Source organism: Periplaneta americana, chromosome 11 (genome assembly GCF_040183065.1).
Source record: "Periplaneta americana isolate PAMFEO1 chromosome 11, P.americana_PAMFEO1_priV1, whole genome shotgun sequence".
NCBI classification, from domain to species: Eukaryota; Metazoa; Arthropoda; class Insecta; order Blattodea; family Blattidae; genus Periplaneta; species Periplaneta americana.
In genome coordinates this window covers 56,215,898-56,234,672 of record NC_091127.1, presented here as the reverse complement: position 1 = coordinate 56,234,672, position 18,775 = coordinate 56,215,898, and the positions used below count along the sequence as shown (strand labels likewise).

General features: G+C 36.2%; 1 protein-coding gene across 2 annotated transcripts in view; it reads right to left on the bottom strand.

The window, feature by feature from the left end:
• LOC138709023 (transcription factor AP-4-like) overlaps window positions 1-18,775 on the bottom strand; it is a 308,661-nt gene extending 289,886 nt beyond the window's left edge. Inside the window, exon 1 of one of the 2 annotated variants that reach the window (XM_069839484.1) lies at window positions 18,359-18,775. In XM_069839484.1, coding sequence (XP_069695585.1) covers window positions 18,359-18,444 — 86 coding nt within the window. In that variant the 5' untranslated portion in view covers window positions 18,445-18,775. Of the gene's footprint in view, window positions 1-17,816; window positions 17,947-18,358 lie in introns of those variants that run through there. The other variant, XM_069839485.1, reaches the window with a different exon arrangement.

Here is an 18,775-nt window from a genome sequence, read left to right as displayed (position 1 = left end):
GATCCTAATGGTCATAACCCTAAATTCATTTATGGTGATGACAATGAAGGGACTCTCATACCAACAATGGAGGATGAAATTATCAATGACTCACAATATGCCTGGCTATATTGCGAATAACCCATAAATAACAAGAGAAATCCCATATATAGTGAGGGTCACATAAGAACAGTTCCTAAACAGCAACTATTACACGATCCTTCGTACTAAATGACTTATTTACTTACCTTACTTTATGTTGGAAGGTTATTCTAAACAATTAATTAATTTGTAACATATTTTCGAAGGCAAACTATACGAGAAAGGGATCAACATGTCAAGTATTTTGTCTGGCAATACGAAATTCATTGGTTTGACTAAACAATTGACTCACGAGACCTAACCTAAAAATGTATTTTGTTTGACCACATGAAATTATTAGTACTGAACACCGAAAATTTACCTCACTATAGTATTGGATTATAACAGCGCAACACATAAAATAACTATTATGTATTAATATTAATACTGATATTTATTAATTATTATTAGTATGTTCAAATTTCACTAATTTCCAATAACAATTTCATGGAACTCCAGTACCGACAAATATTGTCGATATTTGTCTCAGCTGCCAACATACTAGTTACAAAATCACTACCATTTGTAGTATTTGTCAGTATCGAAATTCGAAACGAAGTTGGCAAAAGAAAATTCAACTTGCAAACTAGAAAATCACCACAATCCACTAGCATATGTAGTAATGGGGGGAAATGGTAAGGTTTCACCCTTAAGGTATGAAGTAAGCTGACCTGGACTATACTCAATACTAACCAAAATATTACGTACTGCATTATTCTACAATTACAGCCGAGATTCATTCTCTGCCGGCGGCCAAACACAATGCAATAAACTGTATACGAATCCAAGTACATTACAAAAACGTGTACCGAGGGTCACACCATTGTCAAAGAGGCTTACTTCTTGGAAAAGGTGAAAGCTGTACTTAAGGTCCACCACGGATCATCACGTGAGTGTGTCGTCTTTCAACACGGCTAGTGAAAGGCCTCGACCATTTCCAATACCTCGCCAATCATATAGAAACATGTTTATGGTTTTAATAAGCAGTTCACATACGGTACTGTTAACAAATGCTGTGGTCTTATTCATTGGCATTACAGAGTCTGTCCAGACTACAATCCAATGTTGGTTCCGGAAAGTTAATTTTGCTAATCTATACTAATAATAAATCTGTAGCCAAAATTTTTCTGGTAATTTTCGATTTCCAAAAATAATTGGTGCTAACATGTATAATTAACCATCCTGAAACAGAAAATCGCTTTTTTGAAATTTTTGTTTGTATGTCTGTCTGTCTGTCTGGATGTTTGTTACCTTTTCACGCGATAATGGCTGAACCGATGTATATGAAAATTGGAATATGAATTAAGTTCGTTGTAACTTAGATTTTAGGCTATACGACATTCAAAATACTTTATTTAAAAGGGGGGTCATAAGGGGGCCTGAATTAAATAAATCGAAATATCTCCCTATTATTAATTTTCATGAAAAATGTTACATAACAAAAGTTTCTTTAAAAATGATTTCCGATAAGTTTTATTCTATACAAAATTTTGATAGGACTGATATTTAATGAGATAAATGAGTTTTAAAATTACAATAACAACGCCATCTAAGGCGCTGTATTGAAATAAAAACAAATGACTTCGTCTATAAGGGGACTTGGATAACAACAATCGAAAGCTATTAAACATAGCCTACAGAGAATGTTTCTGTGTTTGTATGAAGTAATATCGAAAGCTAATTAATTGTTTAATTATTATTTCACCTTTGGAAAGTGTAGTTTCTCTAGATGGACATAATTCTATAATGTTATTACAGTAACTTCTGAGTGAAATTTAAGGGTATACAAGACTTTTAAAATAACAATACAATACATTTTCACCGCCGCCTCAGATTATAGCGTTGTTGATCCTGCAGTAACTCCTATGTGCAAAATATAAAATTTTTGAGTAGGAAGAAAAAACGCATTTATTCATTCCATGGCAATGGTACATAGGAGATCGTGAATTCTTACATTTTCGAAAGAAAGAAATATAATTACATATCACTGTTTATGCTGTATCACTATTTAAGTTATTTGAAGGGTTCAGAACCATGGTGGGCCAAGCGCCATTTACTGAAGACGTAGAAAACAGGGTTAAAATTAAGTTATTACCATAATTCAATGGAAACATATAGCAAGTAATATGAAGTATACACATTAAAACTAAATTATATGTCAATCTTCATTAAACTATGGTTGCATGTAATAACAAATAAGAAACATGTTAAAGGAATTGTCATTGCACCAAATGAGTGCTCTCTGGACCAAAATGATCGAATTTTAATTATTTAAATACAATTTAAATTAAATAACATATTAAACGATTTATCCTTCTATCAAAAACGAATGTTCCCTGGATCAAACGTCCTATTTTAATTATGTAATTACTTTATATTTATTTCTAACGGGTGCAGCGGAGCGCACGGGTACGGCTAGTATACTAATAAAAATGTATCATTAATCATCGCTACCATTATGTGACACGTATCAAACTTTGTCGCTTTTCACTCTTGTCACACATTAATAAGGACCAACAATACCATAATTCTTTATAATTCAGAATGTTTTGCTGACATGTGAAAATCCTTCCGACTGAATATTTTGTTTACCATATTTGTATACTCTGCCAGGAAATCAAAAAGAATATAGCAATGGCAAAGAAAGCTTTCAACAGAAAAAGAACTAAGGAAGGGAGTAGTGAAGTGCTTTGTATGTGAAGTGTGGCAATGTATAGGGCAGAAACACGGACATCACAACGAAGTAAAGAGAAACGATTGGAAGCATTTAAAATGTGGATATGCAGATGAATGAAGCGTGTGAAATGGACAGACAGCGTAATGATGAAACAATCAGGAACAGAAAAAGAAATTAGCCGAGTCAATGGTTAAGAAGAAACTACCTATTGAATGATGCACTGAAAGGAATGATGAACGGGAAAGAAGTTCGGGTCAGAAGAAGATATCAAATGATAACATTAAGATAATTTTATACGGATCGTACGCGGAGACTAAGAGGAAGAGAGAAGATAGGAAAATGCTCGGTTTGCAGTGAAAGACCTGTCCTTAGGCGGAGAGCTATGAAATGAATGAATATGATTACATACACATATTACTATGGATGAGTGTTCCTTACGCCGTATATCATGACTGTCCACTAAATTTAAATGTTGAAATTTTTACATTAATATTTCTCTGTCTGAGGATGGAGCTGTAAAACAAAACGTAAACATCCTCGAAATCTGCAAGGAGTTCTATGTCGGTCAGGAAATATCGAATGTTATTTCTTTCAAAAGACGTCCGCCGCTAACGCTGTGAGTAGCGCAACCAAGTGGTCCGTGGTTGGATTCACGGCGTGAGCAATGCTAGATTTATCTTCCGTCATTGGGACTGGGCGTTTGTCAATTATCAAGTGCTGTCCTGTGCCGTGCTGAACACACGACTAGAGAGGCCTGCAATGTGTCTATCAAGTGTTGGTTCAAAGCTAATGCCCTAACCTACATCGCATTGGATTTTAAGGAGGTAGGAAAGGTTAGCCTTCTAACATCACACCTGTTGCACGAGCAAGTTTACTTGACTCCACTCGCACTGCCAAAGGACACATTACCTTTCAATATGCAGACTTACAACTTCCGGCGTTTCTTCTTCCATCCTGCAGTCAGCATCTCCACCGTCTCCTTCTTGCCCCCCGTTATGTGGTAGCTATTAGGTTACGTCCATTTTCGGCATTTTCTCCTTCAAAATTTTCTAGAGCTCTTTCAGTAGAGCAGCGAATCGCGGTGTGAGACAAGTGGTCAACAGGCTTGGAGCTCACATATCCAGTCTTTCTCAGCCCCGAACTCCCTTGCAAGGACGCGTTTTTGCGTACTTTTTAAAGTTCCTTCTCTCATTTCCCTCTCTTTTATTCATTCATTGATTGCATAAGGTTTACCAGAAAATGAAAGACTCCACTGAATTGCCGATATTATTCATCATTGGCAAGATGTGATTCAACGGGGCAGTGGTTGTACGTACAGTTGAGCAGATTAGTACAGTAACTCCTAAGTATAGTACATTAAAGAAAACAATGTAGTTACTAATGGAGAACTAATGAAGGCATTTCAGTGCTGACTTTCGCAGCGGTTAAAATGAAAGAGAGGATAATAAAATGTAAACACTGACAAAGTTAGAGCGTCTATAAGAATTTTCAAACATCTTTCTAACACCTAATGCTTAAACGCAATGGATAAGATTAGGAACAACAGCAATGTACACATTTGTGAAACAGATTTCACTTGTATTTATACAGAAAAGAAGATCACTGACTGGGGTTGAAGTCTGAGAAACACTCACGTAATCAACATGATCAAAGAAAGGTTGCCAAATGAAGTTACACAACTTGACGGTTTTAACAAGAAATTTAGCCGAAGATATCCAACTCATGAAATACACATGTATAGCACACTTCAGAGAAACTTGTGATTTCATGTTCTTAGAATAAATGAGTTCTCTATTTAACTTTTTTTTTTGTCAAGCAGAATTGTTACTACTGCATCTTGGCAGACCATAGTGAATTTAGGCTTAATCTGTCCCTCTATTGTGCGCCCTATCGCGATGATTGTTCCACAGGTGACCCGGGTAGTATATGTGAATCCGATGCTGACAGGTGTGACATCCTGCCTCAGCTGACAGAGCCAGGCCACATCCTTAGTCGAGTACTCGATAAGCTCTATCTATTATCAGCATCAGAAACCCGTAAAACCAGTACTATCCCCAATACGAAGCTAAGGAACGCATTGTTCTGAGAATGCAGCACTAAAGTTGTATTGAATGCAGTTCACTGGTCTTCCACTACTATTTAATAGCAGTGTTAAGTTTTTCAGCACATATACTGCTATTACGTTACTTAATTTTCCGCTATGCGATAATTTTAGAAACGTATCAGAATAAAACAAAATTAATTAAGTGATTTTATTTCGTTTTCGCTCGATTAATTTTACTTTCAGTTTTGTGCCCTTTGTTCTTCCAAAGTTTAGTGTTACAATGGAAACATGCAATATATTGTTTTATTATTTAAACAGATAGATAGATAGATAGATAGATAGATAGATAGATAGATAGATAGATAGATAGATAGATAGATAGATAGATAGATAGATAGCTAGATAGATAGATAGATAGATAGATAGATAGATAGATAGATAGATAGATAGATAGATAGATAGATAGATACTTTATTGCTTGGACATAAGTACCTTATGCATAGCAACGTCAATATAAATAAAATCATACAAAATTATTTGTCAAGTTAAAATATTCGTTAATGCTATACAAACTGTGTTCATACAATTTTCTTTTAATTAACGATTTGAATGAATCATAATTTAAATTTGTAGTTGAATTAGGTAAGCTATTATAAAACTTCAGAGACATATAATAAAAACTGTTTTGTGTAGGCTTGTATCTGCATAAATCAAGTCTTATATCTTTACAACTTCTCGTATGGTGTTCCTGAAAATGCAAGTTCAAAGGGAAATTATCTATATCCATTTTGGTATATAACAAACACTGCAATACATATAGCGATGAAAGAGTGAGTATTTTACAGGATTGAAATAATCCTTAAGAGGAAAATGTACACAATTTTATTGAAACCTCTTTCATAGCAGAAAATAGTGTATTTTAGACATTTGATATAAGAAAAGGAAGTTAATGACTAATATTTCTGTGGAAGAGAAAAACGCAATTGTCACTAATTAGTAATACTTAACTAGAGGTTGTGGAAAAAAAAAAAAAAAAGCGATATGAATTAGTCACACAAAAATTTACTTGTATGAAATAGGCCTCTGAAGCTTGTTCTTAGATGGCAAATTTACAGAGAAGCTATTGGGCTTATTATAATGCTTTTGAGTTTTACTCTCATTGTGACATGACGAACTCCCAAACGTTATCAGCATGCTTTTCGATATGGATGAGACAAATACCTCACAAACACTTCCTTTCCCACAGCACGAACGAAAGAAACCCTTCATACAAATTTCAAAGATGCGTTGATGGAAGGGGGCTAAGGCAAGCTGAATAAAGAAACCTCAGTTCCATTCAAAACTGCGAACAATGAGGGCTAGGAGAGAAGGTCGATTAAAAAGAACTTATCCAAGCAACATATAACACTATAGTAAGCAGAAAATATCTGACAAGGTAAGGTACCTGACCTTTCTTCTGCATCCACAATACACGACAGATCAAAGGAGCACACACAAACTTGAATGAAGGGGATGATTCTTTTTCTTTTTTACTCCCTTACAAACACCCAGATTTCTCCAGATGACGAATGGGCAAAGGACGAAATAAAGGAACAATAAATCGTATTTAAATAGTTGGATTTGTATAACCAAATGCATACTAACTTGGAAACATTACCAATAGAGCATGAATATACAGCCATAAAGGAAATAGCAATTTACATAGTTAAGATTAATGAAAACTGCCACCTCTAGTAACGTAAGCATATTTTGGAGAAAATCAATTCGAAGAAGACGGGAGATAAAGTTCTTAATTTAAATTTTTTATACAACATCTAAAACTAAATATTCACTCTTCTTACAATGAAAATTAAAGTAAAATTAAAGACACAAACGCACATTACAGCACCGACGACGTTTCTCTGATAACGTTCATAATGTATTTCAAAAGATATCTGACGATAAACGGGGGAAATTATGCTCATAAAGTTTACTTGGATTAAAATAATTTCTTGATCCATTCATTTGCATTCCCATATGAGGAGGCCTATATTTGCGATGTAGCCAATTTCGAAAGAATCTGTTTCTGTAGCCACTTTACATTTTATCACACATAATAGACAACTTTTTCTCAACTTCTCGTGCAAAGCAGACCCAGAAAAAGACACGAACTTCGGTCAATAAATAATAAATGATCAATCTGGTATCCAGGTCAGGGATGAAGACAAATTAAAGACTTCACTCGTGGTCAGTTTGTACTGTCGCACGCCACAAACCAAAGAAAACACGTGCGCGCGCATAGGCAGCCCAGATTTCATGCAGTATTCGTGACAAGACCGCGGTATAAAAGAGAATTCCGAAACCATAGTTGGGCGAAATATTCATACGAACAGGTGTAGAATATTCTTTCCAGTAACCATAACCATAATTCCTCTTATATAAAAATTGCAATATTCTTGTACCGGAGATATTTGTATAGCTATAAATCTCAGATGGAGAATGGTGGCGTGCTGGTCCCAAGTCACATGTGTTTTTTGCATGTGTCTGTCTGACGTGTAGATCAAAATGAGCTGAAAATGTGGGCTTAGGATATGAATGGAAACTCTGCAAGATTGTTGGATAAAGAAAAAGGTGGAAATCTGAGGGCGCGGGATAAGGAATGGGGGATGTGAAATCACCTTCCAACCAAGCTCTTCGATAGCTGCTTGCGTCATGTTAGCGGAGTGCGGGCGTGCATTTACAAGTACATGTTACAGCAGCACTTTATGCAGTCTTCAATTGCGGCCGCAAGGCGTCTGAGTTGTTGGAAATAAATGTCAGCAGGTATGGTTATATTCCTGGGAAGTAATTTGTAGCACGCGACGCCTTCTTTGTCTCATCAGACGTATATCATCTTTATTGAATGGACACTAGCTTTTGTAGGGGTGTTATGTGTTGAAACGATAGAACCATTTTCTTACAATACTTTCTCCGATGGCATTCTCCACCGCCACAAATGTTTCGAGCCACCACCGCTGCCTTAAACTCAAACAGAAGAATATCTCGGAAGTGTTCGTTTTCCTCCCACTTGACACTCCAGCTTCTTTAGCCCACAAAATGCACAAATTTTCTTAAAGTTCGCAAAATTAAAAATCCTTATGCATTATGCTTTCTTCATATACCTAATACTAGAGAGAGAGGGTAACCTATATCACGTTGACCCAGTGGGACAATGCCTCTCTATGCCCCTCCCCGTATCCCTGCCTATGCTACAAATAAACGATAAACAATCTCCTAATATCTAATAACTAGGGGGCGGATGTTGATGACCTAAAAATCTACTTAAAATGATCATTAAAATGCCCTTAAACTAATGGAAAAAATGACATTATTCACCGCACTCGCACCACAACTTCTTAAAAATTAGTCATCTTCTTTCAATGACTGCCCTGCAAATCTCGGAGAGAGGCAACTTTCTGGAATTTGGCTATTAAGGGAAAAAACATGCAACGAAATGGCTTTTAAGGGAAAACTATAGATTTTAATGAGGGTTTACAATGTATTTCAATCAGGGGTGGTCCATATCAGTGCCTTCATTCTCCGTCTCCTCCTTCCGTGCTTCACTTTTGTTACCAGATCTTCCAGATGGAGTGTGAATGACAAAACAAATTGTGGGCGCAACGTGCATTCTTCCAATCTTTGTGTTAAAAATACTGTCTACTACAGTAGACATCCCTAAATTCTAAAGACACCTTCGTTCCGACAAAAGAACAGTAGCGGTCAAAGTCCTCACTTAAACTATGCTGTTGTCAAGCATTTTATACTAGATACTTCCGTTGTGGGAAAGGAAGCCTTTAGTGGAATGAGGGATGGACTTTAGAGTCTGTTCCAAACTACAAAACTCAAATTTCACTGTTATTCACTTATTGAGTAAGTAATTACTACTGAACTATTTGGTTAGAAAATGATTTAACAGACCAATCAGTGAAGAAGAAAGTAAAATGCATTCCAAATGATCTAAAAGTTCTTCAAAGTATTAAAAATGACCAAAAAATGCCGAAAAAATATAAAAAAGACCTATTAGTTCAAAAACGACAAAAATGCAATATAAGAAATTACTTTTTAAAGCTGATATTAACATAGAAAGGATTTCTATATTAATAGGCATCGTCCTAATGTGAAAAATAAGATGACTTTCCATCAACATCCGCCCCCTACTAATAACACTCTGGCAAAAATTCACAAAAATAACAAAGAGCAGTAATAAGTCTATCAATAGACCTATGTGCTTATAATTTTGCTGTAGGAATGACAAAATAAAGAGGAAAATGGAGTGAAAAAAATTAGTAAAATACTGTAAAATAAGCGGTTTCGCCGGTTTTCGTAAGACACAATTTGAAACTAACAATTTCACGAAAATGACTTCTGTAACAATAATCCAAGTTTTGCCAAGAATCTAATAATCTAAATCTCTAAGATGTCATCTTAACATCACTACAGGGTAGAAAGGAGGGAGGCGCGAATCAGATTATGCCGCCAACGGAAGCGTCTTTTAATTTTATCCAGACGGCTAGATAGCTGCTGCTAGCTTCAGCTTCTCTTCTCAAAGCTCTCGGGTTACGCACCTCAGCTGCACAGGCGGGCGTGAGAAAGCATCATTCCCCCACGCTCTTCAATCTTGTGCATGGTCTTAATGTTAACGATGCAGTAACAAAGTTATAATTGTTGCTTAGGCCAATCACACCGCAACATATTTCAAGGACAGAAACATCATAACGATCTACATTCTACACACTAAAGCACGTGAGTGTGATGACATGAAAATAATAAAAAAAAACTCCAAAGCATCAATAATAATTATGAACCATCACACAAGCTTTTACAATGGTTCCAACAGTCCACAAAACGGGAGCGATTCAATGGGAGCGGTCCCACGTTTTGGACAAAGTGAAGCAAGGTTTACTGATATATAACCGTCATCACAGTCCCTCACACTTTCGAAATATCTCCTTATAGCTGCTACAGACTGGTTCAAATCAGTTGCTTCAATTCATCTGCGTTTTATGCAGACGCAGTTTGTCACAAAATAACGCTGCTTTTAAAATCAGAATATTAAACAACATTGGAATTTTAGAACGAAAATCGTGCATAATAAGTACATTTGTTTACCTTACTTCCCGTATTTTGTGATATTCGACGACTGAATTCATACACACACGCTTCCAAAGAAATCAAATACATCTTAATACTTCAAGTAAATAGGTCAGGAGGTACAAAGACACTGTCCTTGTTGCCGAATTACAGCCAAATGAACTGTACATATGCGCTATCCCTCATCCAGCGCGTTCTCCAGACCTAAATTCATTGCACTTTTATTTGTTGGCCAATTTGAAAACAACAACTAGTATTTTGAAACAACATGGCAGTTTACGACACGACTAAAGGAGTGCATTCAGGCTGAAGGTGGTCATTTTATGTGGAAACATAACTGACGTACAAACATGACATAACTAGAAACCATGATAAAATTGGACAAATTATATGAGCTTTCTGTAGTGTTTTAATTTACAGTGTGGAAGTGATATAATTGTGCAGATTGAAGGGAGCAACAGAATACATTAAAATAAATTGAAAAAACTATTATATTTTTTAACTTAAGAATAATTAGGTTGAAAGTCTGCGTAGTTTGGCAACAGTGCATCTCCAGCTCACGTACTAAAACACACATGCACTCGGCCTCAATAGAGTTCCGTCCCTTAGTCACCCCAGTGGGTTGCCAGACTTCCCAATTGCAGGAAATGGCGATTCATGTTAAGCTTTGAAGTAAATTTACAAGAAAACCGTCCATTTAGAGAAAAAAATCGAAGGGATAAATAATTCCTTATCACGTTATCAGTGTCTTTAATGATACGAGTAACTATAATCATACGGATAATATTATTTATTGAGCAAAACAGTCCAAACATTTAGGGGAAAATTATTTTTCTGAGAAAAGTATTCATTTGGGATTAATATGACATTAGATAAAAAAAGCTATATCCAGGAATAAGCTGTTGAAATCTGCATACTTATGTGTGTATCTATATATACATACATGTATAACGGAACACCACTCCATATTCTTTGCAAGTGAACTCAGAAATTTCACTTAGGTTTATGCATACTACAATGTGGTGGTAGTTATCGTTATCAATGGCGCAGCTGAGAACAAGTCCGTTCTAACACTTATTGTTGCCTACTACATTCAAGAGGGCCTCGTTATGCCATATGTGCAAACTTTCATAATATATTCACAACTCAAGCAATAACATAATAGTAAGAGTGGAAAAATTGAAAAGAAGTCTTTCTCAATGGTCGCCACTGGACCAAATTAGAAAATATCACATACAGCTTGCAGCGAAAACCTCGGGCAGACTGATCATTTAGACGAAAAAGAAAACTCAAGACTGTTTCCTTCGACACGTCAGTAATTTAACTTCTGAACCATAAATCTTAACATTACACTTACGGAGCCAATAAACTGGCGTGACGCAAACGCCTGTGCAAATTTGTACTTGTGACATTTGGTCAGTCTCATTAGCATACTAGTTATGATGACAGTTCGAGGAACGATGACGAACTAAGGAAAGATCACTAGGAATACTGTGACTGCAAATAAAACACTTATCTTTCTCAATAAAGAAAGGTGACTGGAAAAAGTACAACAGTAAGGTAAAGTACCCTCTGTTGTGTCTCCTGATTCCAAACTTTGGCGATATAAAAAATTGAAAGCGGATATCCCACGATACAAAAATGATATATATAAAAAAAATACAGACTGCCGAAATGAATTTTTATAATCTGTAATTTGAAATAAATTAACCCCACTTAAAATATATTATAATTTACATATTAAAACACGCGATCAAAGCAGAAAATAAATACCTATTCATTCATTCATACTGTTCTGCCCAAGGGCAGGTCTTTCACTGCAAACCCACTATTACCCTATCTTTCCTATTTTCTGCTTTCCCCTTAGTCTCCGCATATGAACCATATATCTAATGTCTATTATTTGATATCTTCTTCTGCTCCGAACTCTTCTCCTGTTCATCATTCCTTCCACCAGCGCATCCTACAGTATGCAGTTTCTTCTCAGCCAGTGACCCATCCAATTCCTTTTTCTCTTCGTAATCAGTTTCAGCATCATTCTTTCTTCACCCACTCTTTCCAACACAGCTTCATTTCTTATTCTGTCTGTCCATTTCATATGCTCATCTTTCTCCATATCCACATTTCAAGTGCTTCTAGTCGCTTCTCTTCACTTCGTCGTAATGTTCATGTATGATAAAAATAAACAGAAAAATAAATAGGCAAAATAAAATAGATAAAGGATCCAAAACAAATTAATTTTTAACCAATGTGACGAGAGACGGCTTTAAACACAACAAAACAGTCGTCGTCAGTGCTGTAGACTAGAGGATATTACGCTAACCGTTGTATCCAAGATTCGTTCATCGAACAACAGATGACAGCGTCTTGCCATCCTGACGGCAAACACCAGCCATCTCCTCCTCGCCCCGTTCCGTGATCACTTGATCAAATCTCCGTCCCCCTCGCGTATGTGGTACCTAAGAGATTACGTCCAATTTCGGCTTCCCCTTCAAAATTTTCTAGAGCTCCTTCAGTGGAGCAGCGTAACCCGGAGTGAGACTAGTGGCCAACAGGCTTGGAGCTCACATATTTAGTTTTGTACAGCCCCAACCCCTTGCAAGGACGAGTTTTGCGTACCTTTTAAATTTGTCCTCTCAATTCTCTTTCGATTTTTCGATTTTCCAAGATTCGTGAGTTCAAACCCGGCTGAGGGCAATAAAATCCCTATGACTAAAAGTAAGCTGGAGGACACGTAAAGGAACCCTGTCCCTGACAGACGGTTCCAAGTAAGATTATATATTGACCAAATTTTAACGCCAAATATATTTGCAATTAAAAGCGTTCTTAAATGAAAAATTAAATCGTATTTATACGATAAAACAAGATGTTGTGACAAGTAACTCTGTAATTAATCAAGATTAGTTTCATTTCACTAATCCAGACTGAATTATGTCCAAATGCATTGAAAATTCAGAAAAAGTTGTTTTACCGTCTATATTTATTAGTGGGAAACTATAGTGTATCGATACAATCAAAATGCATTACATAACAATTCTTGCGCGGAAATTAAGTGCCTGACAACCCCAAAGCAGAGTTTTTCTCCCCACCTTCTCTAAATGGGTGACCCTGTTTCCATATTAACAGCAGCAAATGGATAGTCCAGCAGATTCCTCTCAGAAACAACATCCGCACTGCATTCTGAAAGTTGTGACGAAAACGGAGGTATTTTCCGGCTCTTTTCGAAGTACCGCAAGCACATACTTCGCTAAGTGAGGGCAATTTTAGACTGAGTGGCAACGCTGTTTTAAACGGCAGACTCATAATCCAATGCGCTGTCGGGGAGGAGAGATTCCCTCACAATGCGGGCCTCCATGACCGTGTGGTCAGCACTATGCAGGGCCACCTCGGAGACGCCACAGGACAATAATACAATTAGAACATTTTAAGGCATCCAATTGCGGTATCCGGATAGTAGGCTACACAATATAACGTAATTTTATTGCTAATGTAAAGAAAACATTCGAATGTTGCTTGAAACTGAGTTAATTATCGATGATTGAATGCATGAACATTTTAGGTGTGTGTTGAGTACTTGGTTATTTAACACAGTTACTGTCATCCCCGAAATAATGTCACGATTTCAATGTGTTTACAATAAACAAATACTTCCACTAATTTTTGTATCAATCTTCATGGGAGAAATATTATTGGGTCAATAGAATTAGACTTTAGAAAAAGGACAGTACATCAGTTAAATGAGAGCATTTTGAATCTCGAAGAAAGTGAATTACGTAATGTTCAAAAGGAGCGGTCTAATGGGAGGGGGGGATGTTACGTCAATTTAAAGTCCATTCCTAGACGAAGCCATATGAAACGGCTTACAAATGATCTCAAGGTGTTTCGGATGTTTCATTCTGGATCAGAGGTGAATACGGGGGTATTGGGGGGGGGGGGACCATCAATCGCTTCGGACAGGTCACATCCATTGTATATAATTAATAGCTTTGTGTTAATTTCCTATTGTTTTATGTATAAACTGTTGGACAATTTATACAGTAAATTTGGTAAAGAAAGTGAACCAATTATAATAAAATAAAAAAACTCATTTCCGAATATCTAGATTTTAACTTTTATCTTTCCTTCTTATGTGTAAAATTTCGACGCAGTTTTTCATTTCATGCTCCCTGAACAAATATTGAACCTCACAGAATCTAAAAATTATAAAATAGTTTGCAACGGATTTATAATATCTTGTGTACTGCTTGAACCTGTTCTATATACTCCGAAGGATTACAGCAGTCAAATAAAAGCTTGTATATTTATTGTTGCGTCATAACTTCAAGAGCGGAAGAGAGATTGATGTCGAACACCTTAGCAACTGCAGAGTCATGGAAGATGTCTCCAACACCCTAGCCTAGTACGTGAACCTACCACAAAAGCGAAGCTGTATTGGAAAGCACGCAGGAGAATGACTCGGATCACCAAATCCGTGCTGACGTTGGATAAAAAAAAAAAGATCCATTGTTGCATCAATACAGAGATAACAGGGAGTAGCATAATCTATTAACGATTCTTCAACGAAATCCTAGGTTTGCAGAGATGATGGAAATTTATGCAGTGAGCAGTTAATCAAAAGTGAAAAACTGGCACAGTAGCGCCGATAAATATGAGCTATAATAATACTGTATTACCGTGCAAAAGATCTTTCTTTGCCAGTCAGAATGCGTTAAGATACTGTATAAAAGAAAATTTTCCACCCCTGAAAAGTTGGTAATACGGCTATACATATACAGTTATAAAGCAAATGTTCAATGTCTAACTTCTCGTGAAGATTATATTAATAATTTTATTTATAGTTTATACTAAACACATTACCTTATCTGCAGCCACTAAAAATAACTCATTTAATTTATTATCAGGTTTTAATACAATGTCCTAAGCTATCTTCCTATACCCATTTTCACGATTCTAGAGCCTTTCTCCATTTCCCTATTCTCCCATGCCCTATCTTCAAATCCCTTTTCTTCCACTGTTCCAATTATTCCTTGTGTCCATATCAATTTCGGTCTTCCCCTCTTCCTTCTTCCTGTTGGAATCCATTCATACATCTTCCGTAATATCTCTCCTGCCATCCTCTTCATGACCAAACTCAATGTCAATACTAAATGATGGTAACAAAAAAACAGTCAATGTAGGCTATATATTTACTAAACGTCATGATGACATAATATATAGATCATTTTATATCCTCGAGTGCAGTTTCACAGGATGGACTTTGCCGACAGACCTTCTACTGTCCCCTAAATAAATCACTTCCTTTCCTATGACAAACATCTTGTCTTCGCCTGTTAGTAACCAATCATAACCCTCGTTTAGAAAACTGGCAGCTTCATTTTATCTCCATATGGAGGGAGAGTTGCCACATCTTTTCCAAATTCCAAGAATCCCGTGAGTTTGCACGAGAATATCACTGAAGGTGGTAATGGTGCAGTATGGGAATGGGGGACGGGGTGGGATGGTCAGAGATGTTTGTTTAGTAAGTCATAAATCTGTTAAGTGGGTGTTCAAAGGAGCCACCAAACTGCACATGATGATGGTAAATGAACTATACAATCCACAGACGTTCCGTATAGAATAATGTACTCCTATACAACTAGGGAACAAAAATATTTTAATTACATTGTTAATTTAAACTAAATCAAGTTAATTATATTTAATTCCATGACAATGAGAAAGGAATTACATTTCCTTCTAGGCCTGTATAGTGTCTGGCAATTCTGACATGAAATAAGGTAACGAAAAAGAGAGAAATTAATAGTATAAAATAGAACATTAATTGCACTAAATGAAATGGTATATTAACGTAGGCCTACAGTAGTAGCGTATTAATCTTATTTTCTTATCTAGAAGCGCTGTCGTAAAATATTTCCGGGCAAATGGATAACATTTAAATCAATTTCACGGCATTTAAAAGTTAGGCTAGTGCATAGAAGGTTTTTATGAAGATTAAATACCAGTAGTTACATTATTATTATTATTATTATTATTATTATTATTATTATAATCATCCGGTTGTGACATTACAAACTACGGGCAATTCTGAAATGTCTAAATTCACCTGGAATATATTGCATCAAATTATGCAAGTGGCCAGCGATAATAATTGCAGCGAACCTAGTACGCGTATTCGTAACTTAGAGACGGAAAACACAAGCAACGCTAAAAAAAATGTTTTGATTGGTTGAACTAAGAATCAAATCTGAGGAGGTTAAACATTTTAAATTTGCCTTTAAAAAAGTAAAAATATGAAACATGAACTATGAATTGTCAGATTTTAAGAAACCAAAGTTTCTGTATCGAAGCAATACCCCACCTACACGGATCGACCTATACCATATGCATATGGTAAGCGTATTCTAATTTTTAAGAATTTGCTCCACAATAGAGCAATTAATGAGCCCTCTAAAAACCAACGTTAATATAGAGAAAATTAAGTTGTTATAAATTATTAGGGCCTAGGTCTATATTCTGAACAAAATATTGTTAGTCGTATGGACAAAGTAATCAAACAGATCTGAGACTTACGAAATCGTATAATAAAAATACAATTAATTAATTTTGTAATATTCACTACTTCTATGTAGGCCTAGCAGCATTTTACAGAATTACAGTTGCTTATTTTAGAAGCTACAAATAATCGCTTTAAGTGACGATGTCCTCGTGGTTTCCGATGGTAACTCATCTACCTACAACAGAAGAACCCTGTTGGCGCCCGTACTTCCCACACCGTATTACTATTACCAAGGATCGGGAGGAAGTCACTAGGGGAGAATGTCGTGATGCTAGTGGAAACTGTACACGCACAGTCTGTTTATACTGACGTCATCAACGGTCCATTCAATGTTTCATTCATCCTTTTTTACCGTCAAAAAGTAGGGCCAAAACGGAAATGAGACTTGACATTTTCAGTTCTTTCATTTCTGTTAAGTGGTCCAATCGCCACAATGATTAATGATGAATAAAAGAGTAAACGAGCCCAGTTAATTAATTATTGTATATTTGGTAAAACTATTTTATATACCTTGATCTTCAATGTACATCTAAACATCTAACATTTATTAAAAATGAAATAAAAGTGAATTCTTTATACATGAATCAACGACCGATTTGGAAATCTAATCCACAGTAAATTCTATGAATACTACAACACAGAAAGCTAAGTTTCCCCGCGTATTAATATAAACAGCTGATGTGATGTCATGGTCAGAAACACACACTTCTTAGATAAGGGATAAGCATCATTATGCAGCTCAATATTTAATTTCATTATCAGCCGTACTCCCTCTTCCGTCCCTATCATTCTGACGAGCATATGTTCTGGTGACGTCACGGTCTTGCCTCCTCCGCTAATTCCATGCAAGAATCATTCGTGTGATTCAAGTTGTCTGCAGACTTTATTACTGAAAGGAAAGGGGTGTGACGCGTTAAGCATGCATGCACCAGACTATAAACTATACAATAATTATAAACTGCAAGCACGGCACAAAATATGACCATTTAACGCTAACAAGCTCATTAACCAAATAAAAGGGGGCGGTACTATGTGCCCTTGACCTGATACACGCTATTGGCCAAATCATGAATATTATTTTAATGTGAAAAACGTCAAATATACGTTTGGACTTGCGACAGTACACGGTTAACTCAATTTAGTCCGTATAGAATCGATAACTGTTCTATCACAATATTCCAAATGTCAACATGATTAACTTCTTGCAATGAATTCGCTGTAAGTTTAAAAATGTTTAAATCACGCGAGTATAATTAAAGAAAGAACGTAAACACTACTCATATTTATATACTATAAACAGCAAAGTGACTTACCGCAAATAAAGTGTATTACCGCGACAATTTAATGGCTCATTCATACGCAAAATGTTACACATTATATCCCGATAGTACACATCTCTCAACACGCCACGTGGTTTTTATACAATACTACACAACACTATGTACACTCTAGTCCTTCAATTTCTTATTTCTACTGTAGTCATCAACTAACAAATTTAGCATTACGTTAAATAAATATAGTATTAATTTAGTAATGTCTATTTCACTCCCAGAAAATAAAGCCATGTGACTTCAATGAGACAACATGGCGAGATCCCAACAGCTGAGCTGCTGTACCGGCAGGCACGCCACGTCTAGGGACTGATATCGCCGCATATTATATTATAGTAATGTAACTGAACTTGACAGTGTCGACATTAAAAGCCAACAAAATGCACAACCAACTTTCGACATTTCCAAATTATATACTAATCTGTGAAATAACATAGTATTTACGATAAGTGGCGACAATTTCAAACACCTTAATACCGCCCACTCACACGGCGGCGCGTCACAAGGCGGGCGGGTTTGCTTACCTGCACAAACTGCCGATAGCTTCTTCGTCGTGATGTCTCAAATCTTCCAAACAACGCTGCTCCTCACTCCGATTAAATACTGACATATCTTAACACTCCACACTATTGATTAATTGTACTTCTCTCACACAAACACAAGAAAATTGACACTTCTCGATCACGAATTCCAAAGCCAAACCGCACATACAACGCCTCACAGCGTTTTGTAATGGCGATCTTTGGCGGGAAACAGCTGAAGTGTATCGCAACGTAAGAATGTATCACTGCGCTCTCGTCTCCACAATTGTAAACACGTTTCTCAAACTTCACTTATTTACCCACATTCCAGAGTTTTATAAAATGAATATAAAATTACTTTTATACATTAAAATAAACGATACTCAGAGGCTGCGATGCACTCAGTATAAACATGCAGAA